Source organism: Heliangelus exortis, chromosome 1 (genome assembly GCF_036169615.1).
Source record: "Heliangelus exortis chromosome 1, bHelExo1.hap1, whole genome shotgun sequence".
In the NCBI taxonomy this organism is placed as follows: Eukaryota; Metazoa; Chordata; class Aves; order Apodiformes; family Trochilidae; genus Heliangelus; species Heliangelus exortis.
In genome coordinates this window covers 81266646-81292041 of record NC_092422.1, presented here as the reverse complement: position 1 = coordinate 81292041, position 25396 = coordinate 81266646, and the positions used below count along the sequence as shown (strand labels likewise).

The 25396-nt window shown below is 36.5% G+C and overlaps 1 protein-coding gene across 20 annotated transcripts in view; it reads left to right on the top strand.

Moving 5' to 3' along the window:
- The window catches only part of DMD (dystrophin), a 1120784-nt gene that overhangs the window by 982719 nt on the left and 112669 nt on the right, over positions 1–25396 (top strand). For all 20 annotated transcript variants that reach the window (XM_071750505.1, XM_071750583.1, XM_071750574.1 and 17 more), the window contains 2 exons: positions 14146–14224; positions 25042–25102. In XM_071750505.1, the coding sequence (XP_071606606.1) occupies positions 14146–14224; positions 25042–25102 (140 nt within the window). The remainder of the gene's footprint in view (positions 1–14145; positions 14225–25041; positions 25103–25396) is intronic.

The following is a 25396-nucleotide window of genomic DNA, read 5'->3' as shown; positions in this document are numbered from 1 at the left end:
TCTTTCAGAAGAGTTTTGTGGTATGTCCAGGTACATTTCAGCCATATCATCTGTTCTGGTGTAGAAAGGGAGATGCCCAGGCCTGAGCATTTATTAAGTTTCAATGTTAACATAATATTGAACTTAGAAAAATCAGGATTCAAAGGAGGCATAAAATCTACAGCTTATTCTGTAGCTTTGAAGCACTGCTGAAACAAAAGAACTTTGCCTTTCTACCAAGTATGAAGCAGGTGCTCAGTTATAATTGATTGTGATGTGTATTTTGCTTTGCCTTTAAAATAATAAATAATATTTCAGTCTGATTACTTAGTAATGTGCCTTGAGTTTACAAAATCATAGCCTCGTTTTGATTTACAAAAGGTGATTTAGAATCTAACCAACAAGATTTTCTTTCTCTGTCTTTACTCGATCCAGTCTTGAAATTCTCTGTTTAATACTAAGCATTTTACTGGATACTTATGCCCTCATGCTTTCCTTCTAAGATCACAGTCTCGTCAGCAGCCAGATCTAGCAAGATCTTATAAAAAGAAGTGTCTTATGACAAGAAGTGTCCTAGTATCATAAGATTAAGTTCATACTGTATGAAATACAATTTTATAACACGACTTCCACTACTCCTAATACTTTCCAGTTAATAAACCAGAAACCCATAAGCAGATGATTCAAGCTGCATATGTAGGTATAAACAGTAGAATCCTTAAAGACCAGAATATTTTCAATATAGATTCTCTAGCTAATTTGAATTTCTTAGGGAAGAAATGATAGCTGCCAGTATAGCAGTTGGTGAATAGTATCCCAATTAATAAGAAAATCCCACTTCTGTTGTTAAACATTTTCATGTGCTCATAACATTGAAAGAAAACTGGCCAGTGAAATGGTTTTGCTGATGTTGGAGCTGAGATTAGTAATGCATTTTCTCAAGGGAACAGTGTTTGACCAATTCCAAATTTTCATTTTAAACTTTTAATGCTGGGGGAAAAAGGCTATATTAAAATTACATCTTTTGACAGCCCAACTCAACTTTGAAGGCACTCTTCTCGTTACCAATGTTACTAATTCTGTCTTGAGCCGTAACACTGACACAAATGAGTGATTATAACTCTTTGGATATACCTCACCCCTAGAGGATGTAATCATGGCTATGTACTAGAGAAGTGCTTGGTCAATGATGCTGAACCTGAACTGGATCAAAGATAGGAGAAAATGTTGGTCCTGGAGTGAATTAGTACTCTGGACGTGAATTTGCTTGTGTCTTGTTAACTCATTGCATTAAACCTTTTGCAGCTGGATTTGAAATACAAACACACAAAAAAACCCTGGCTGTTTTTAAAAATCTTACATTTCATCAGTTATTTACCAGAAGGCTTTCAGAGCTCTTTAGGCAGTTCAGATTTTTGTTAAGTAGAAAATGGCTTCACAAGAATGATTTGGAGTTGCTTGTAGTCTTATTGAAGTAAACATAAAGTTGGTTGTTTTTTTTTTCTTGAGGGTCAGTGTTCTGCACTTTTTGGAATATTCTCACTTAAGCAGACCATATGCTTTATAAAGTTTTCTAGCTATAAGCAGAACAATTCAAGTTCTGAGATGATTTGGGAAGGAAAGAAGTTGTATACATATACTCCTATACATATGTTTGCACACACATATCAAAAGAGATTTTCTGACAACATGGGAAACAAAAAATTTTTTGAGATGCAAGGCAGGTATATAATTTAGTCTTACAGTACTAAGCTATCACAACAGACACACAGATGGATAGCTGAAACAAAAACTTGTGAAATAATTTTAATTCTAATATGTGCCTCTGTGTAGACTTTGAAGCTTTTACATGTTTCACTAGAAAGCATTTCCAATTGCCACACAAAAAATGAACCACATTACCATGATTTTTATTCCTAAGCAGCACAGAAATCAGGCCAATTGTTCTGTAGTGTAAGTTTGCTTGGTAAGTACTGCAGTCAAAATATTGAGTCGTGTGGACTTCATGAAACAGAAACAAGATATTCTTCATGTTGAGCCACAGTTGGAGTCCTCATATAAGCACTGCTCATAAATGAAACATCCCATTATCAAAAAAAAAAAAAAAAGGGGGGGGGGAAAACACAGAAGGCAGGTTGAAGAAAAACAAAAACCAAAACAAACAAAAAACCCCGCAACATTTAAACCCCCCCCAAAAAAGTGAAAATAGGCAGAATGTGGCAGTATGAAACAAATTACAGGCACCCAAGCAGAATAGAATCTACTGGGAAATTGAGAGGGATCTTCATGTTAACTGAGGTGGGCTTCACAGCAGAAAGGATTTGTCTGTTTCTTGTGTATTTTACACATTTCCTTTGCAAATTTATCTTTCAAAAGAATCTGAAATGCTATGAAATTAGTACCTTTTACTCCCATGAACCCATGAAGTTGCATTTTTCCTTTACCAGATCATTCAGCCTTCAGATAGATCACCTTGCCAGTTGTTCTCTCATTAACAGCACAAGATCTGTACTCCTGTTTTCTCAGCTGTTATTTTTTTCCCCTTTTTTCCTTCTTGGTTGTCATGATTGCTTTGCCTTGTGCAAGACAAATGCTAAATAGTAATATGGTGTAATGGTATGGGCAGCTGAAATAGCAACACATTGATTGAGTGGATGTCCTCAGGCCAACACCATAGAATGCTCTACAAGGACAAAAATTTCAAAACCAAATGGAATGCCATTGTGTATGTTTTTTCTAAAATACATGGAGGCTTGGAAATTTTGTCCATAGCAGTTCCCGACCAAATTTTTCTCTCACTGTACCTTGTCTCTCTGTACCTTGTTCAATTCACCAACTCTTTTACTGGTTTTTCAAACTGTAGTTTTGAAAGTTCACTTCAGGATTTGTAGCTACCTTCCAGCCTCACATCCCCCACTGCTGGCAGCCCAAAAGGATAAAAATTACCCAGTCAAAAGCAATTACAGATCATGAGAGTGGAATCTGGCTTTTGCAGCCAGAAAGCTGTTACGTACATAAAACTGGAGGCCAGCCTTGCTATTCCAGCAGTATGTAATCAAAGCACTTGTTTGTTCAGAGGAATCTCACTGCATGGTGGAATTATTGACTGAACAGACTGTCTAAAGAATGGCTTCTGTCTTAAGTCTGGTGGTGGTTTGGTTTTTTTTTGCCTGAGAATGTGGGGAAAGACTATGGAGGTTGTGAGAAGACTATCAGGGTAGAAAAGAGGTAATAAGGTCTGCAGAAAGCAGAGAGAGTGAGTGCTAAAGAGAGAAATAAAAGGGTAAAGGAAAAACCTTTCTACGATAATGTTTTGGTTTTTTTATACAGATAAATTTAAAAAGGAAAAAAAAAATCCCTGAAGCATATAGTCAAGTGATAGTAAAAGGCAAACAGAAGAAGTAAAAGAAATACGGGAGCCAGACTACAAAAATGTCAGTTATAAAGTCATGTGTTCATTATGACAGAAACAAAAATTGATCTACATGATACTAAAATAAGGACAGTCATTATTCATTCAGAATAAATAAAGAAAACTTTATAAACTAGGACAGTAATTTCAGGCTGAAATTACTACCTCCACAATTTTATTCCTTGGGTTATTTCATAAGTTTAAAATGTAAGTGTGAACACAACCCCCCCACACACACGCAGTTAAATCTCTCATTATTATCTTTGTTTTGGAAACAATTTCTTTGCACTACCCTTCAGCATCGGTTCACCTCAGGATCTCTATCTTTGCTGTTGTCTTAATTCTGCAAGATCTCTCCTGTTTTTGAATCTACAGACTCTCTGCTCTTAGAAACAAATGAGTAATATGGCAAGCCTAAACAGAAATACAATATTTACATGAGAAAAAAAGCAGTAAAACACAAATAGCTGTGCGAGTAAGGTGGTAAATTTAAGGAAGTTTGTAATGGCATTTGATAATAAACAATCAAATCTATTTTCAAAATGTGACATTATCTGGAGGTTAAAGGTTATTTATGCTTCAGAGCCTGTTGCATTCTTTTTTTTTAACTGATATGCAAAAATGCTATGTTTAATGTTTGCACTAATATGAAGTCTATAAAATGGGGGTCAGTACAGACTAGTTACAGCTTTCCTGGAAACACAATATATCATACCGTTAATTACACCACCTCCTGCAGGGCTGCAGCTTAAATCTTTGCTCCACTGTGAAGGAAGAGCCCTCTCTTTGCTCATGGGAGGATCTGGATCTGTGAAGTGAAGATCTGGGGATTAAAGAAAGTAAATTTCAAAGATTTTAGTTTCATGTGAGGCCTTTACAGATTTACAGTGGTAAATAGGGTATTCAGCTTTTCAAAGAGAGGGCTAATAACAACAGATTTAAGAAGAAGATCGCATGTAATATTACTGGCATTACATGAAAAAAATTATGACACTTGGCAAGTGAACTATATGATAATGTTTTATTTTGACACACATGAAGTGGTGATTTTCTTGAATGCAGGCACACATTGTGATTCTTCATGTTGGTGTAACTTAACCTTCACTATCCCATCCTACATTCTCTGCAAATATGTGGTATAATGTTATTTATTGAATTTTTAAAAAATATAAACAAGTTTTCTTCTCAAATAGATGAAACACTGCAAATAAGAGAATATATATTTTAATTTAAATCAGAAACTGTTTTGTATCTTTGCGGTTTAGTGGTATGGGCTTAATGTAATTTAGGTTTTGCTTTGATGTCACAGATTAGGAAGAATAAATATACAGACTTCAACAAGCTGCAGGATGCAGACAATTCCTCTCACAAGTCATATTACACTACTATAAGATTTTTGCTTTTACCATCACTCACTGTAGTATCAATAATTGTTTCTATTTGAACTATTATTTGCCTTGAGTAATTGTATTTACTTTCCATGTACTATATGCATGTCTTTCCCAGGGAGAAAAAGTCTGGGGAAAAGTAAGGAGCTGTAGCTGCATACAAAGAAGCATCAGATAACAGGGAGCATTAAGCATGAATTGTATGAATGCTCCCAAGCTTGAGCAGCTGCTGGGATACAGAAAATTCTATGGAAGTTGTTGTGACCAAGAGGCCATCCTCAAAAGGTTCCTTGGACAGGAACAATAAATAAAAGTTTATTTAATCCATCCAGACAGTAATCTCTTGAAATGAAGCTTTTCTTCTCATGTTGTGTCACCACTCAAGTGATCAAGTTGTTTTAATACAGCTTGAAATGGAGTATTATATTCTTGAGATTGACAGCTGTAAGAACATGGATGAAACAAACAAACAGTGTGAATAGATCACCATCCCTACTGACATCATCTTACTGGTTTCACCCTGTGCAGCTTAAAAGAAAACCAAATAGGTTATCTTTTTGAGGAAGTTTCAGGACTAAAGATTATTTAGAATTAATGGATTTATCACTATTAGTTCAACAGTAACTCTCAAAGAGGAAAAGGAGGAGAAAGTAGAAAATACATAAGGGAAGAGATATGGGATTATTTGAACTGCTGCTGGACACAGAATCCTTTATTATTCATTATTACCCTGCAGTGTCCTGCAGTAAAGTACATTTTTGCTTACATTACATCTTCTCTTACGCCTTCCTATATGCCTCATCCTCTGTGTATTCCTTCTATCAATCTTCCCAAGAATCTTCCTCTTTTGCATGCAAACTAACTTGGGAAAATTAAACTTTATAAAAATCATATATATATTTATCTTTAGAGGTTCCTGGCTTAGTTTGAGCTGAATTGTCTCAGGAGATATATATTTCTCTTCATTTATGCCTGAGGAAGGTTAAATTAGATATCTCACCTTAGGATTCCTGGGTCAGGACAGACATATCTCCCTTACACAGTTTCTCTCCTTTAAGCTTTTTTGCATGGTACTACATATGTAGTAGTACTACTGAGCATACTCAGTCTGAGTAAATCTTCAGCTCTTATTTATAAATGTTATTAAGTAAAATATGAAAATGTATTTCCACTGCATCTGGGGTAGGAACATGGATTTTTAAATGTGAACTGAAACAATAAAGGGAATGAAAACACTTAACAAATTAAGGAGACAAGAAAGAGAAAACTGAAAAAGTCAGGGCTGAAAATTGAAGTCTCTTGAATATTGTTGGAATGATAATCCCAGAGGAGCCAGAGGGCAATATGAGTGGCAGGGAGCTAAAGATGGTCAAAGAAAAAAACTTCAAACTGGTAAGCAGCTGAAAGTTGTGCTGAGTAAAGACAATAGTGAATGAACGCTCTGTTTCTTTTAGAAGTAGTATAAAATACAGATTCAAGCTATGAAGTTCTTGCTTGCAGTGATGAGCAGTTATTCCCAAAACTAATTCTAGTAACAGCACTGGAGATTCACAAATCTGGGGAAAAAGAGCAATAAAATTAATATGACAAAAGAGAGAATGCAACTAGAACTGTAAAACATAATCTTCACTGTTGATGCTCAGCTGACAGAGTAAATTGCAGGCATATGTTCTGGGGCAGCTATAAAATAAAACAGTTCTTGCATGACATTCTACTTACAGTTCCCTAAATTCCCAAACATATATTCCCTTTGGCACAAAAAGTATGGGTATTACCTAACCTTCCAGAAACATTACATGACCTTCCAGAACCAAATGGCATTTTCAGTGCAACATAAATTTCTTACTTTTTTTTTTTTTTTTTTTTTTTTTTTTTTTTTTTTTTTTTTTCAGTTTAATGAGAGTGGGGGAAAATGAGAAAAAGGGAAAAAGAAAAGCAAAAAATGCACATTAAAATCTTGTTAGGAGACAGTAGGGTTTTACCTCAGGGATAGATTATAAAACATTAATAAGAGCATTCTGAAATAAAGTACAAAAAAAAAAAAAAAAAAAAAAAAAAAGAATGGATTTTAAATGGTTTAGAATATTTTTAAACAAAATAGAAATGAGACAGTCTTATATAAAAAATGTAAAAAAGTGTAACGGAGAGAAATAATAGTATTTTAGCAGATAAGCAAAAGAAATTTAAAAATTCATCATTTTTTATTTCTTTACAGTTGTATATTAAGGAGACCTAACGGTGGTACACTTGATGTTACTTTCCATGCATGCCTCAAAAGGGAAGAAAAAGTTTCTAAAAGAAGCACATCTGTCAAACAGCTCTGTTAGGTTAGGAACAGTAAATGGATAGAGGCAAAAAAGACTAAAGTTTCACTAACAAGAGTGTAACAATTACTGTGTCAGCCTTTTCCTAATGTAAAATGTTTAAACAAATATTTACATTGAGAATAACATAATAATTGGATAAGAAAAGCTCTGTGGGAAAATGCAGGGGAAGGGGGTGGGCAAGGTCAGTGTAGCACTGCTAAGCCTTTCTCTACCTCTGTGTGTAAGAGTACATTTGAAACATTACATAGTTTCAATTTTTGGAATAATTTTTATTAGACTGGGTTCCATTTCCTCCCCTTTCCCCCCAGCAATCTGAATTTCTGTTTTTTTTTATTTCCCCTAAATTTGGTACGGGGGCACACAGAATAAGCTGAGAAAGTGAGAATTGTACTTGAAGAAGCTCCCCTTCTATTTCTTCCAAGATTTCAATAAGTTTCTCCTAATTTCCTCTGCTTCCTAGCAGAATGATTGAAGAGGACATATCTTCATATACAGGACACCTATGATTTTTTACACAAATAACATGGAAGGCACATGGAAGAATCTTTTTCTTATAAATAGTGCTCATCATAATTTATAATCCAGAACCTTCCGAATACCCTGATTTTTGTAGCACAATGAAATCAGATCTGGTGCCACCAACACAGCAGAAATGTATGTATTCATCATAGAAAAACAGAGGACTGTAACTATCATTTTTCAGGCAACTCTCTTGAATAATGTAAAACTTAGTAACATAAAATTGTGCTCAAGGCAGAATCAGACGTATCCAAGTCATTCCTAGCAGATACTACCTACTAGAGGAAGATATACATGAGGAACAGTATTCCAGTTCTTCACTATTCTTACTACTAGACTTTTTTTCTGATATATAATGAACCTTTACTGATGAAATGTAAGGTCATGAGCTCTTGGACACAGACAACAGATTATCTGGGAGAAGCCTTCGATGTGCTGGATACCTTCTCCCTGATTCCTGATTTTCTAAGAGTTATTTTCCTCAGTTTTAAATTAAATCTCTCACTCAACCCTTCACTGTAGGTCCCCATTCTTCCTGTCCACTCCTCCAGGCTCTCTCTAATTGATCCACGTCTCTTTGTTATGGTGTCTAGAAATGGTCAGAGTATATGACCCAAATCTTATGGATGATGAGTAATGTTGAAGGATAGATAGATTGTCATTAAAAAACCTAAGAATTTTATGTGGGAACATTTCAAAGTGTATAGTGTGTGGATGCCTTGATCTCTAATGCAAAGTTTGATCTCAGAGAGAATATATGCCATGCTGAGCTCCATATTAGATGGTCTTACTACAGAATATATTCTGTAGCTGGTTTCACCTCCCCAGTTCCCAGTGACTTTGAAAATGTCAAAGTGCATAAAAGTTAGAAGATCAATAACCCTCCAGAGGTTCAGAGTAGCATATACACTTTTCCTTCTCTTTTCCCCAGCTTACAATGCAGAATTAAGAGAACAGGCAAAGTGAGCTTTATGGTGAAGGCAGAACAGAAATCAATGAATCTATAGGTCTGCACAGTCAGAGATGTAAAGAGTATATTTTATGGAGCTCTATAGAAGACACAGAAAGAGCTTTAAACTAGGAATGATGGGGTTATAAAAGGAGTCAAATGAGAATATATGGGTGAGTATTAATGAACAGACCAGTTTGGGTGGCATTGCAGTGGGTGTCTGCTACGGGCCACTTGACCAGAACTTTGTGGACTTAGGAGTAGCTTTGTGTTCACAGGCCCAGGCTAAGCCCCCCATAAGGGAATATCCTGATTATTTGCTGGAAGGATGACACAGCATGTCATAAATTCCTGGACAGCATTTTTGATAGATTCCTGGCAAAACAGTGGAGGAACCAATGAAGACAGATGTTCTGATGGGCCTCATACTCACAAATAAGGAAGGGCTCACTGGGGAGGAGGAGATTGAAGACATTCTTGGCTGAACTTCAGCAGGACATACTTCAGCCTCTTCAGGGATCTATCCAAGAGAGTCCTATAGGATAAGGTCCTGGTAGGAAGAGAGGTCCAAGAAAGTTGGATGATAGTCAAGGATGCCTTTTCCAAGCTCAAGAGTGTTCCATCCTGTAGAGCAAGAAGTCAGGCAAAGATGCCCGGAGACCTTTATGGATGAACAAGGAGCTCCTGGCAAAACCTAAACATAAAAAAGGCTCTACAGGAAGTGAAAGAACAGACAAATAATGTGGAAGGATTATAGAGACACTGGCCAAGCATATAGAAACATGGTTAGGCAAGCCACAGCCACTTTGGAGTGGAAAGTAAATGGGTATTTATGTATTTGGAGCTGATGTAGATTTTGAATTGAAAACTTTTAAAATGGTGCAGTGCTGTTTTATGAAAAAAAAAAAAGCTTCTAACTAGTATAGTCTGTTAAATTGCATTCTTTGTATACAGTAAAATTCTGTAAGGAATTTGGCAGAAAAATAGTTCAGATAGATCAAATCAAATATAAAAAGCAATATTACAAAAGAATTATTGTGGCTGGGGAGTCAAGAATTTGAAGCCTTTGTTAAGAAAGTGCTCAAGAATGGAGGATTGCACAGCAGTTTCTTGTACTTTTAAAAGGCTGAATATATCCTCAGCTCATATCAGCTTCATAAAATATTTATATAGTATATCTTACAAAAGTGCTTGACTAGAAATGAGGAACATACAGTAATGTGAAAGCCAATTCCCTTTCAGAACCCCCACCAGTACATGTGATGGCTTTTATAGGAGGAATGGAGGCTTCTTTATAGGAGGAAATGCTAGGCTTCTCTGAGAGATATCTTTCTATCCACTACCACTGATGTTTTCAAAGAGAACTGTTTCCTAAAGATGTTAGTTCTTAAGATTTCATAGCATATACAAGTGTTTTATTCCCTCAAAATTGAAATATTTTTGGTTTTAAAACAATGAGGCCTAACTTTCTTTCCTTAGGCATAATTATACACAAGGTCTGAAGTCCACTGACTTAGGATTGTGAAGCAAGAGCCTAAGAATTAATGGCTAATGATTCACAGCATGTGATGAATATGTGTGATGAATATGAATATGAATATGAATATACTTCATGTATGTATTACATGAAGTCACTCAGATTTCAATGTCCTGAAGTATACAGTGTTACTATGACTCAGAAATCTTGGGATTTGAATTCAGTCTTTGTAACAGGTGTAAATGCATGCAAATAATGTTACATTTATCTTTTTTTTTTTTCTTTCCTGTGGAAAATAAGGACACATGATGTTAATTGTACACCCTCAAAACAGTTCATATTGCAGAACTGCTAGGAAACTAATTTTCCTTTTGTATGCCATTATCTCAGTAACCATCAGGACTGAGGTTGAGCAGCTGAGAACAATAACTATCAGTTGCCTTTTTCCCAGATGTCCCTCATTACCAGCACAAAGTGTGCCTATTTAAATCCATCCTGATCTCCTAATATACAAAGAAGAGTAAGGGGCTGAAGTCAGTAGCTAGTGGGAGTACAGTGGAGCAGATCAGATCTTGTTTATTGATTTGTAGAGAGCAGCTTTGTGCTGCTTTGGCAGCTTTGAGTCAGTGAGGGAAAAGAAGGAGGCTTTTCAGCTCTTGGGAGGAGATTTGCTGGGTAACATTAAAGAGGGTCTTCAAGAAGTCAGTTTCCTTTGATATCCAGTCAAATTGGATGTGATTGGAGGCAAGGTCAGGAGGCTGTGGAAATGCTACGAATATGGGGGGAAATTAAAGGAGTGTTATTCTAATAAGTATTTTTTGTGTGCATGCTTATTAAATGCAGAAAATTGCCCTTCTCTTTTCATGAGAATAGCCTTTGGTGAAGCAAATTTTGAAAAAGATTGTTGTTTTGATGCAGCACTAAATATAGCTGTTTAGATGAGGATCTTCTATTCTTTATTTTCTTGCTGTTTTCCTCAGGAACCCAGGCATATCCAGCCATTTACCAATTGTATTAACTCTTTATATTTTGCATTTTTTTTTTAAACTAGTGATCCCATTTCTGTGATCTCCTGTTGTTAATAAGTAGTAAAAATTGCAGCTTGTATGCCTTTGTGTAATTTGCCTGCCTTTGGAGAAGAAAGATTATGTAATTAGTGTCTTTATATCATGCTGCATGTGCTTTTATATGCCCTTAGAAAAGGATATTATTCTGACCTCAGAAGAGTTTATGCTATTGCTGTGTTTCAAATGTCTGATAATTTAAAGACATTAAGTTCAAATGTAAATATTTAATTTACTGAGTGGGATGAGTGGTGTCTACCTGGCATCCCCACTTTTCTACCATTATCTTAAAATAGAGGGTGAATCTGACAAAATAGAAATTAATTAAACCCATTCTTACTCACCTGTTTGAAGCTGTGTTCTTGGTGGATTGAAAGATGTTCTAATATTTGGTTTATTTTATTCAGAAGTAAGAACGTTCAAAGAACAATGGTGAGGAAAAGTTTAATTTTCTTTTAAGGATTGTGCTGGGATCCCAGCTCTTGGCTAACATGTCAGTAGGCCTAGAAATATTGAATCAGGAAGAAGGAGAATTGAAAAGATTTTTCCTATTCTTGTATTAATAATTCCCAATCAAAACAGCACATGACACTATCAATAACAGCATGATTTGGCTTAGAACTAGAGATCACAGAAGCTGCTAGTAATTTCCATGAGCATCAAAGACAGATTTTTTTTCTTCCTAGAAAGAACAAAAGTCAATTTAGAAAATGCAGATGTGTAACAAAATGTGCAGAGCAAACATAGAAAAAAAAAAAAAAGGTTTGTCAGGTGTGATTTGTCCTTGGTAAAGTCACATTGTTTGTCACCAATGACCTCCCCATTCTCCATGTGCCTTAGCAGGGTTTCCAGGAGGATCTGCTCCATAATCTTGCCAGGCACAGAGGTTACTATGTGTGGATTTTTTAGAGGAGTGCAAAGAGTGTGTGTATATATAATATATGCATATATATATATAATGCCATTTTTCCCCAGTATTTTTCTGTTTATTTCATGAATGTTTTAAATGATTTTCCTCATCTTCAATGAAAGGCCATTTCTGGATTTAAAATAATATCACATTATTTTATTCTTGCATACTTTAATTATATTGAAAACCAGAAGCATCCCTTGTAGTTTTCTGTGCAATTACAGATTTCCCTAACTTATCTCTATGCTAGGGATATGCACTCCCTGAATTCCATGAGCCCAAAGCCAGTCCATAGCAGTACCTGTCAGAACTCAGGTGATGAAGCACCCCTTAACATAGAATTCAATCTAAGCCCAAACTGTCCCTTACCCAGCCTCCTTCTGCCTGCAGTTTCAGAAATTATCCAGAATCTTCCTAGGCTAATTTTTGTCTAGCTAAGCAATCAGCAATATCAAGCAGGAATAGTACAGGTCATAGGAGGGAGCCAGCAGGTGCCACTTAAAGCTACCAGTATAAATGTTGCTCTGTAAGTAATTCCTGCCTCAGGAAAACAGTAGATTTAAGAACAGAGGCTACAGGGTGATATCTCAACAGGTCAGCTATGTAGAAAGGTGCTGGTTGGTGAGGACTAACAAAAAAACCATTGATTGTGCCTGTGTACAGGAAGCCAGAGGAGAAAAGAAAGCATAGAAATGAAGGAAGTTGCAGGAAAAGTATCTGAAAAGTCATCTGAGAAATGAAAGGAAGGGAGGCTTTTTGGTCATAGTGTCAGTTTTGAAGCTGTAAGCAAAGAAATCATGTCCTGATGTTATATTTCTATTGTGTTTAGTGCAACAAGATTTTGTGGACTAGGAGTTATTTGACAAACGTAGCCATATCAAAGAGCTAGGCAATTTTATCAGTTTTTCTTTTGAATTGAAGTGTGCTTAGTTGTTATAGAATTGCTCCTTTCAACCACCAACCAAAAAAATCCTTGAAAGTTTTAAAATGTAGTTTTAATCGTGGATCCTATTTGTTTCTTTGTAATGTATCTCAGTCTGTATGATAAAACCAGACCAATCTTTTACCTGCTTTGCTGTCGATGCAATGTGGGGTTTTTTTGTTTGGGTTTTTTATTTGTTTGTTTGGGGGTTTTTTGGTTTTGTTTTTTACAGGCACCTCTTAAGTAAGTCAGCTTCCTATCAGTTATTTATTTCTAAACCAACCTTTCATTATTTTTAAACCTTTTTTTCTTGCTTTACTGAATCCTATATTTAGACCTAACTTGGTGATATCCTTTTAGTGTACAGGCTATAAAGCTTCTGGTAAATGTCATTCATATGCTATAGAATCTCACAGCATTTCCCCCCCCCCCCTGCCCTTGGCCACTTTCTTGATACTTTACTAGGATTTTCAAGGGTAAAGATAAAATTGATCCCACAACTAACATCTGTGTTTCTATGCAGTACACCAGTCCAACAAAACATTAGAAAAAAGTTCTTTAAAGAACTCTTCCAAGGAAGAAAGGATCAAGAGAGTAGTATTTCACTGTACTGAAAGAAACAAGAAACGTCTACATCCTGATGCTCTTTGTTTACCCTCATTTCAGTAGTTTTCTGAATAATGGTTACACATGAAGCACAAGTCCACTCGACAAGAGATTACCTTAAGAAGCTGATTTAGAAAAGTTTGCTCTCAACAAGTGGTTTTGAGGTAGTTTTGTAAAAAGTATTAGCATAGAGGAATGCTTCTCACTACAGTATTGGTGAGGAACAGTCGTATTCCCTTGGGTTGCATAAAGTCAGGAAGTCAGGTGCAAAAAAAAAGCCAATTTGTTATTTATAAGCCTTTTAATTTTCAGTTTAGTTTAGTATCAATTAAATTAGGAGGGAAAACAAAACAACCCTCCAGAAAAAAAAAAAAAAGAAAAAAAAAAAAGGCAACAACAAACAAAACATAAGTCTTGTTTTGACCTCTTGTCTTTTGGGTAGCTCATTAAATCATAGTTGAGCTCTGAGGGTTAATGATTCTTGCAAGGAGCCTTCTTCATTTTAAACAGGATGTTCTGAAAAAAGTGTCTGACTATAATTGCTACTTGTTACTTGTTTAGAAGAGAGTCAATTTTTTTCTCCTCTTAACAGGTGGCCATTGACGAGCGCCTCAGGCAATTGCATGAAGCTCACAGGGATTTTGGCCCTACTTCCCAGCATTTTCTTACCAGTGAGTAATTTCCCATTTTTCTTCCTCAGTTTGCACACACAGTTAATTGATATTTTTGTAGCCATGTGCTTTTTATAGCTGCTATGACTTTCTATTTTAGACTAGGTTATTATTTTTTTTATTTTTTCATTACTAGGAGCAGCAGATTGTTAATTAAGTTCATATAGTCCAGGATAAAAGGACATGTCTGACAGTATCAAGACTGTCTATATATATCTGTCAATGCAAGGCTGGTCTTCATTGTTTAATGTTCCCTTTTAGGTTTAGTGAAATAAAATTATATTAAAAATTGTAACAAATTCCGATTGTTTTAAGACAGAAAGGATTAAGAAGAATTATATTTGGGTTAATTGCTCAAAGGAACTTTAAGCTTCAAAATGGGAAAAATAAGATCTACAAGAAAAATATTTTACAGATTTTGTTACTTAACAGAGAGAGGATCAAAACCACAGTGGGAAAGTTAGCAGAAGAATGACAGTTAAGTAAATTTTTTACAACTCCGAATAAAATACAGTTGGCAGTAATATCATCACTCCACCTTTACAGACTTTTTTGTCAAGTATGGCTTGAAGTACACTGAAAGGCAACATAAAACACCTTCAAAGTTCCAAAGCAGTGACTAAAATGAAGCTTCTTAAAGGCCATGTCTTTTCTGTTGTACTTCAATTAAGGAAAGCAAACAGTAAAACTTTATTTAGGAGATTATATCAGCAGAACAGAACAGTCACATGGTAATGCTCTCCTACACACAGTGGGATGAGCTAACATGACATTAGAAATAGATATTATGATTATTGCACAGCTGTATTCACAGTGGGGTAAAAAGCAAACTTTTATTCAGCTGGTATTTCATTGTAATTTTAATTGGTTAATCATTTTTCCACTGAAAATCTCAATGGAAAACTGAAAATTCTCAGTGAAGTGCACATTTAAAATCAAGTTCAGTGTTGAGCTATATACACTCATAGTGATGGAACCCCACATGTTCTTTTATCAGATTGTGATCCTGTGAGGAAATAAGGGACATTTTAAAATTTCTACTACTCTTTCAAAATCTCTTTCAATTAACTCTTAATCACTGGGAATAATTTATCAACTGAAGATATATGGCAGCAAATCAGACTTTTAAAGACAATGTGTGAGCCACGAGTATATGGCATGAATGCAGTATATAAGTAAATGCTTGGTTTTTTTCTTATGGCACACAGCGTATTCCTGGTGAAAGAATAAACTTGAAGGGTAAATTAAGCAAGCTTATATCTGGAAGTGTCTAGAGTGACCTGAACTATGTTATCACACTGAACAGCACATCACTGTTCTTTGTCATCACTGAGTGCAACCAAGCAACCTGTGTGACAGTGATGTCCTAGACCAATTCTGAAAGTTGCTCGGTGTTATGCTACTCAGCTCTTAGCCCACTCAGCACTAGTGAGACACCAAGACAGTACATTATTCTCCTAAAATTCTATAGATTAGTTGTGCACTAACCAGAGCCATCTAAGTAGAAATTATTCTGGACACTTCTCACCTCTTGAGGATTGCTTTAGGAAAAGGAGTCAGGGGAAAACATGTTGATTTTGGAAACAGAAAAATTAGGAAAAAAAGGAAGTGCATTTGTTCTCTCTTTCTCTCTCTCTCTTAGATTCTGTGTAAATGCATATGCAAATACATATTCTTACATGTGTCTGCAAAATTAGTTATTTGCAGCACTGAAAATATCTACAGAATACTTGCAGAGTATATGTGTTCAGTCACTGCAAACTGCTAGTGCATCTATCAGTCCTGTCTTGCATAACCATCAAATTCCAAAAGCATCAAGTTCCTCAATATCGTGTACTATTGCTACACCTATGGGAAATATGTTTTTACATCCCTTTCATATATAGTGTCTCTGCTACACTGGTGGAAAAGCACATCTGTTGGAGAGGTAGCACTGCAGGAGAGGATCAGAGTCTCAGCCATCTAGCACTGGTCTTGTTTCTGTATCTTTACTTTTGGGGGTTGATGCAGGGGGGAGGAGAAAGACAGAGTTGCTTAAAAAATCACCATGAAAAAATATTAGAAAAGTGATTTTAATATAAATTTCTGGAAGTGCCACTTAACAGAGTCCAATACAAGGTTCAACCTACTACTCTGTGAGAGAAATGTGTAAAGTCTGGAACCATGCTGGAGTAATTTACACAGGGATTGGGAGGAATTATTAGTAAAGAGATAGGGGAAATGGAGTTAGGAGTGGGAGTGATCTGCACAGGGATCAGGGAAAAAGAATAAGGGAGGAATCAACAGCTTGCTACAATCAGAAACAGTGATATTAAAGATTCAACATAGTTTTCTAGTTTAAATCACATACACGTGTGCACACAGATACAGTGGTTGATTTGGGATTAAGAGGCTTCCTTTCTGCAGTGTATAGTAAATAATGGTATTCAATAATCAATATGCAACTGTACTCACTCTCTTCCCTTTCCCATCAGCAGAAGTTCTGAAATTCCTAACTCTTATACCTTTGTCAGCTTCTATCAATGGACAGAATGAATCATGTAATGAAATTTGGGGTAGCAGCCTGTTTGCAATCCCAGAGTCCCAAAGGGTTTCACTTTAGCATTAACATTTTTAGGGTCATAACATAACTGAGTTTGGCCAGTATTTTTTCATTGTGGCCACAATTCTTAGGTGATCTTGGAAACTTTCAGAGTGATCTGAGCAGGAAGGAAGGGTCTCAGGCACTTTTCCCATACAACAGAGCTCCAGGTAGAGTTAGGGAGTGCCTGATCACCCCAAATCAGTGCACTTGTACCAGGACAAGATGATACAAGATTGTCTCAACCCATTGCTCCAATAAGCAAGGTCAGAAAGTGCCAGATTGTCTCAGCCTACTGTGCTTGCAATTAAAACAAGAATAAAACTTGTAACTAATGCAAGAAGAATGTTGGCTGGTGCCAACCTTGCAGTGTGGCCCAGGGGGAAGTCTGCACCATTACAGGAATGAACCAGTAAAACATAAGTGTTGTAAAACAGGGTAGATCACATGAGGGTGAATTTAGTGTCTTCTAAATGATTTTTCAGTGCATGGGAAACAGAGTCCAAGCTGGAGCACTATAGCTGTAGTAACACCAGTGAAAAGTTGAATTATCATAGTTCTGCCCTCTGACTATTTTATAAGCTCAACTCACTAAGCTTTTTTATAAGATCAATGCAAACTGTAATAAGTAAGGAAAATAAGCAATTTATTGGCTATTAGATACCTAATTTATATGCCAGTAATAATCAATTCATCCTGTCAAATTCAGCATCAGCATCAGCTCTCCCTTTACTGTACGTTCTTGCACACCTTAAGGTGTGAATGATGATCTTCACCTTCCAACTGTGTTTATATACTTCTATGAAAAACTGCCCTTTTAGAGCTGATTTACCTTTAAGTAGTTCTGCAATGAAGGTGGTACTATAGTCAAACTCACATTCAATCAGCGACTGAATTACTTTTCTCTCCTATCTGGAATAAATAAGTTTGAGCTGCTAATCTATGGTAATGGGTTTTTTTATGTGTTTGTTATTTTCTGTATAGAAATTACAGCATCATCTGTCTCTCTGCTTGGTTGGAACTGAAGCTGCATAGGGCTGTTGAAAATCTAGCACAAAAGTAATAGCGGAGTGAAGAGAAGACCTCATATTTGTCATGCCTTGTGCAGGCAAGGATTCAAGTGGTGGTTCCTGTTTTTAAGCACTTGCAGCCTGTTCTAAGAGCTATTCTTATAGCTGTTTCTGGAGGAGATGGGAAGGAAGGTTTGAGCTAAAGTGTGAAAAAGGAAAAAAAAAATTGTTTTTAACTTTTTAAATTTAGGAACAATTTTTCTCCACTCTTCTTCCATGCAGTTTGAACTTCTCTTACCACTCTTATCCTAAATGACCAGGTGACAGTGTTTATCTATACACTGCCCCTCAGTTCAAGAAAGATGGGGAACTTCTTGGAAGATTCCAGCACAGAGGCCCTAAGATAATTAAGGGAGTGGACCATCTCCCTCATGAGGAAAGGCTGAGGGAGCTGGGTCTGTTCAGCTTGGAGAAGAGAATGAGGGGTGACCTCATCAATGTTTATAAAGATGTAAAGGGAGACAGCCAGGAGGAGCCAGACTCTTCTCTGTTATGCCCAATGATAGGACAAGAGGCAAAGGATATAAACTTGAGCATAGGAGGTTCCATATAAACAGGGGGGAAAAAAAATACTGTGAGGGTGACAGATCACTGGAACAGGCTGCAGAGGGAGGTTGTGGAGTCTCCTTCTCTGGAGACAATCAGAACCCTCCTGGACACCTACATGGTGACCCTGCTCTGGAACAGGTGTTGGACTCTGTGATCTTTTGAGATCCCTTCTAACCCCTAAATTTCTGTGATTCTGTACTGTGGCACAGGATAATTCATTCAGCCATCTCCTGATTCGGAGTTAAAAAGTAATGACAGAGGAGCTAGTATCCACCTGTGTCTTCTATACCAATGCTTTGGGTTGCCCACAAGTATAAAGGATTCTCACCAAAACTGTTCCTTACTTTTCTGCTAGTGCATGAACTTGCCTCTCTCTATGCCTCCTACATTTTTTTTTCAGGGCTGTCTCACCTCAGCCCTTGATCTGACTGGTCCTTCAAGCTTCCCCAAGCTCATTTCACTCAACCTGGCTCCACAGAGCCCCAGCTCCTCTTCAGTTTATTCTTTGCCAAGGACACAGGCTCCCAGCAGTCACAGCAATAGCTGTTAATATATAGCTGATAAAAGAATTATGTGTGCAAGACATTATATCATGAATACAGGGAGTGGGTTTGTTTGTTTTGAAGGCTTTGCTGTTTAATTAGAATGATCTAAATCGGGGTGTGAAAAAAAAAAATAGCGAAAAGAAAAATGTCCTTTCTATTAAAGAGAAACTGGTAAATATTTAGCAAATTAATTTCAAAAAAAATCTGTGATCCTTTCATGGATGATGGTGTTTAATTTGGAAATGATGTATAGTAACTGAAGTGTGAAAAAGAGTACCTCCAAATTTCAAATGTAATATCAGCTCCAGAGTTTTCAGTGAGTCCTCTGGAATAATTTCACTTTAATTTCTCCCCCTTTTTTTTCCTTTTTTTTAATATTTGTGATGCTGCCTCTTACAAAGAATGGGATTCATTTTCTGTTGGAGGACCCACCTATATTTGTCACAGCAGTTATTACTTTTTTTTTTTTTTTTTGACATGCAATAAGTGAGAGGTAGGGTTGATGTCAGATTGTTCCTAATATCATTTGCTGTGCTAACCAGCATCCTGTCATTCTTATCTTACATGTGATAGCTCATTCATGTACATTTCTTGTGATCAATGAAATTGGAAGGCACTGCATCCTTTAAAAGAATAAGCAAACCTTGTAGTTTACAGTCCAGCTCCACCATGAGCCATCTGTTAGTAAGTGTAGCATGTCAATGAAGTGATTGCATGAAATAGTGTTCATATATATCTTGTAAATAATTGCTATATCTGTTGTATACAAGTGTGACTGTGAGTTCCCAGGCACTGCTTGTGATTCCCAAGCTCAGAGAACACAGACTTCCATTAAGGCGAGGAACCTGGAAATAGGAGGAACAGAAAGAACATCCAGGTTTGCAAGTCTAAAAGCCTGATTTACGTCTGGCTAACATTTTATGATTTTTATTTCTCAGGCTACAAGCCTTAGCTACCTGGATACATCAGTACCAGACTTTTAGACCTGCATACCTAAATATGTCATAGAATCATAGAATCATAGAATCCTAGGGGTTGGAAGGGACCTCGAAAGATCATCTAGTCCAACCCCCCCTGCCAGAGCAGGGCCCCCTAGAGTACATCGCCTAGGAACGTGTCCAGGCGGGTTTTGAATGTCTCCAGTGAAGGAGACTCCACAACCCCCCTGGGCAGCCTGTTCCAGGGCTCCGTCACCCTTACAGTAAAAAAATTTTTTCTGATATTCAACTTGAACCTCCTATGCTCCAACTTACACCCATTACCCCTTGTCCTATCACTGGTCACCACTGAGAAAAGCCTAACTCCATCTCCCTGACACTCACCCCTTACATATTTGAAAACATTGATGAGGTCACCCCTCAGTCTCCTTTTCTCCAAACTAAAGAGACCCAGCTCCCTCAGCCTTTCCTCATAAGGGAGATGCTCCACTCCCTTAATCATCTTAGTAGCTCTGCGCTGGACTCTTTCAAGCACTTCCCTGTCCTTCTTGAACTGAGGGGCCCAGAACTGGACACAATACTCCAGGTGCGGCCTCACCAATGCAGAATAGAGGGGGAGGAGAACCTCTCTTGACCTACTAACCACACCCTTTCTAATGCACCCCAGGATGCCATTGGCCTTCTTGGCCACAAGGGCACATTGCTGGCTCATGGTCATCCTATGTGCTAGGAACTAGATTTTAACTGGTGATTCTAACTATGCGTTTGAGTTTTGGACTTCTAAGTAGGAATAGCACTGACTTCAGCATGAAATGAGGCAATGAGCAGCTTTCACTCAGAAACAGAAAGGTTACAGATGCTGGAAGCAGCATGTCAGAGTGCATCTGCTGTATTTTATGTCAGACAAGTATTAATGAAAAATAAAAAATATGATCACAGGAGTGGGCTTATGTAACCTAGGTCTCTCCTTCTTTGGATAAGCCCAGAGCTGTTAGGGTTCAGGTCTGGTTTTCTTTTTCTTCTTTCTGTGCTTTTGTGTTTTTCTTCAGTTACTTGGGCCACTCTGCTGAGAACTTGGGATGTGTGTCTGAATTCCTTCAAACTGGGAGAGAAGTCAGGTACTCACATCTCCCACCTTCTGTGTGAGTGTTCAGATTGTTATGCAAAGCAAAGATTAGTTCATTCTTTCACAGGCAGATGTCATTAAAAGGGCAAGTTCTACTAATTAAGACATCAGCCTAAGACTGTTAAGGCACTTTATACCATCCACTTGAGAGGTTATTTTCCAGTGCTAATAGCTATACTCTCTTTTGATAATTCCTTTTAATTCCTTTTAATAATTCTCTTATTTCTCTCTGCATACATTATATCTTCTGGATATCTTTTAACATACCAACAGTGAGGACTATTTCAATTCATCCATGGTTTTTTGATATATGATTTAATATTTTTAGATAGTACACAGAACGTTTTGAATAGAAAATATTGTCAGGTAGTAATATGCAGAGAGAGACTATGTGGTCACAAAAAAAATCAGCCTTAGTCTGAAAGTCTCTTGAAACAAAGGGATTTTATTATGGCATTTAAATATGCTCATATTAGCTAGAGGAGCCTGATTGCTAGAATACTTCTTTCCTACTTTCATATAAATGCAAAATTACTGCATGTGCTTCTGAGGGAGAAAGAAAAAATAAAGCTACTGAAGTACCAGCAAAAAAGTTCCCTTCAGAGGTGTTGCCTTTATTATTATCCAAGTGCATTTGCAGCAGCACTGGGCACCAATTCAACCTCAAGACTTGTGTGATAGGCCAATTAGGTTTTAATTAGGCTTAAAGTTAGGGGATAATGGTCTTCCATCCATTTTTTCCCTGTTTAGAATATTGTCATCATACAACTTCTGGTAGTGCTAGGCCTTTGCCAGACTGTTAAAGATTTTTAAGAGAATTTCTTCATTCTTCCTTTTAGAACAGAATTGGTAGAATTAATTTTACAGTGAAATTATGTCATTAGGTCATGTGATCAGCAGTTTTTCTCTGTTCCATTATATTTTTTTTTTCCTCAGGAAAAACTCAGATTCTCTCCATAAAACTTAGTAATATATTTGTTTCACAATGAAATAGGATTTATGGAATTCCATCTTTATACCTATATTTTCCCCTTTCTGGCATTTCTGTGCTAAGTGAGCCTTTCCACTGTGATACATTGGGATACGAATTATGGATAAAATTATAAAGTCAATTTTCAGATCATGTTCTCTCTTCACCTGGAAGTAAGCAATTTTTCCTTGTAATTAATATATTGTTTGTGAAAAAAGGCTTTTTGATTAAAAAAAAAAAACAAACTTAGAATGGTAGTTAAAAAATCCATTATAAATGTCTCTCTCTTTGGCTTTCCTTTGTCATCAATTAAAAAATGCTATATAGTACTGATTGCAAAGAAAATAGGTTTTATGGGGTAGTGATCAGGAAAATGGCAGTCTTATTTTTTTTTTTTTATAGCAGCGTAATTAATATCAGTATTTTATCCTTGGTTGGCAGACAGTCCTATATTCTGTAATACTAAATAATTTGCAAGTAAACAAATGGGTTTTGTTTTTTTTTAGCTTTCCTCTAGTATTTTATATTTTTTGGAGTAACACTCCATTGTGAAGGCTAAATGAAAAGATTTTTTACACTGCTAGGTTTAACTTTGTTGCATTTAATCTTATGCCCTGTTTTCATAAGGTGCCTGTTGTGTTGTTTACAACATTCCTGTGCCCTCAAACTCCAGGACTATGATAAAATAGGCATAGTTGATATATATATATATATATGTTAGAATTTTTCTGTTATTCTTTGCTATTTGAGTCATGGTATATTTACTGAAGATTTTTTTTTTTCTATTTATCTAATTCAACTTTCATTAAAATTACTACCAATTTTATTAGGTCATTTTATGACCTCCTTTGATGAGCCACTTAGAGAATTTTTATTTTTAAGAGCTCAAGAGTGCAACAGAATTTAGCAATATGAAGTACCTGCAACTTGGGATAGGTGAATGGATACGGACTATATCACTTTTTTGTGTTTCATGCAGTATTTCTTTATAAAACAAGTAGATGCTGGCCTTTTTTCCCATTTTACAGTAGTATGATATCTAAGAAAATGAGCATTAGATGGATTTTATATTTCCCATTACAAGTGGCATTGGGAAGCTTCTGGAAACATAGAAGTTTCTGTGGGTCTTGACACAGCCATCAATGGCATCAGTGTGCTGTATTTCCATGGAATCTAACACTGTAATTCAAAACCTGTGTTTCTTGCACATTTTTGAGAGTTACCCATTTTCATTGTTCAAACCTGTGAAATTTAATTTCACTTTTCTTTTTAAAGATTGGAAAACCATGTAAATAATAGGAAAGCAATAGACTCAGTTATATTGCCTATCAGCTCAGATGGTTACATTAGCTACCATTCCATTCTGTGATCTGGAAGCTGAAGACATCAGCAGGATTTATGGAGATGCTGTGGGAGGCTTTTTATAACTCCTTGGCCACCAGCAATCTGAAACAGGATTATCAAATCCATATTTCTTTCAAACACATTCCTTCATTTCCCTGGCTTCTCAGCATTGCCCAAAATGTATGAAACCCATTGTCCTGCCTTCAGGCCCGCATCCTCTTCCCAGCTGCTTTTCCTTCTACTTTTCAGGCCATCTAGAATGGCTCCAACTGTCTCTGCTGCTGTTCTCAAATTTATTCTACTCTCCCCTGTGGGATCCTGGGTCTCCTTTCAGCCTTTCTTCACAATTCATGTGAAATTAGCAAGACTTCCCTATACAAGCATTTTTATAAGCACATTTCAAATCTCTTTCCTCCAGCTCTTGTCTGCACTTCTGTTTGCAGGCAGGAGAGAGGGGAAGTGTCTTCCATTCTCCTCATTGACTTCTGTGAACCTGGTTAACAATTCTCCTACAAAATATATCAAATATGTACATTGGTCATTTTCATTTGGATGGATTGTGACTTGTTGAATTTGTTAAAATACCTGCAGCTTGGGAGCGGGGTTTTTAAAGTAGCTATGTTGAATGAGAGAGGGAAGGAAAATATTTGGAGCCAAGTGATCAAGCAGTTAATTGCTAGTTAAGTCTCTTTAACAATTAGTTTCTGTTGTGAGCAGCAGGGGTCACTAAAAAGAAGGGTTAGACTGGCTAAGGCATATAGGTGTTCTTTTTTCCCCAGCTAGATCACTTTGCACATAAAGAAATCCCTAAATCAAAAAAAGGAAAATTCTTGCTTCTACTGATTTTGACAGATAATAAAAAGTATCTTTCTAATTATAACCTAAATTATATGATATCTCTGCCTTAAAACATCTTAAAATTGTCTGAATTTGTATTTCTTACAATGAGCTTTATATAAAACGTTTTCACAAAATATTGTCATTATATTGTAAGTTGCTGTTTACATTTAACACTGTGATAGCCTAGAAAAAGTAATGTAATTTCTTTTCTATTTCTTCTGGTCACACTGTCAGTTTCTCCATTATTTGCTGCTATTGGAAGTCAATAAAACACAATTAGTACTGTGGAGAAAATAAAATAAAATTGGTTTCCATTTAGGATAAGTCAATAGGAGAAAAAACAAAATACTTAGGTGGTCGCTCACTGTAACTTCACTGAAAAGAAAATGTAAACAAGTGCCCGGTTTTATTCCTGGAAAGATGGAAAGCACTGACCACACAACTAAGAAATTGTGGAAAACCCAGTCAAACATATTAGCAGGCAGAACACTATAAAAGAGCATGCCAGAAAGATGGGTTTCTTGATCTGCTTTGTATTTGTTCTGTAAGCTTAGAAGTCAAGAAGGTGGGTTGTGGTATTTTTTATTATTATTATTAATCTTTGCTGCTGAGTGAGTTCAATTTCTCTCAGATTAGGACAGAAATTTCAGAACACGAGGTTTATCCTTCCTGCCTTCACGGGCAACTGAGCAAACAGACCTGTATCAGTGTGACCAAGTGTAAAATTGTCATTCTAGAGATGAACGTTGTCTTTCCTGTTTGCTTTGAACTTGACCTCTCTTTTTCTCTTCTAGGTAAGTTTGTATGTATGATGTATGTGTGCAGTTATTTATTTATTTGTTTGTTGTTAACAGCTTCTGTCCAAGGCCCCTGGGAGAGAGCAATCTCACCAAACAAAGTGCCGTATTATATCAAGTGAGTACAAATAGTAATTCATTCCAGGTATCTACATTTGCCATTTATGAGGAGAGTTGATTTTCTTAGACTTCCTAAGGTTACTGTGAACTGCTCCTATGGTGTCTAAATGAGAAGAACAAAAAGGAGTGAGGTGCACCAACTTTCACAGCATTGGGCCAGTTATTTGAAAACATGGTAAAATGCACTGATTTGTAACTCATTAGGTTTTATCCTACTGTAAATCACACGTAAACTAAGTAAAGCTTTGGGGTATCTGGATTGCAGTTTAATTTGTACCTTTTCCCACCAAAG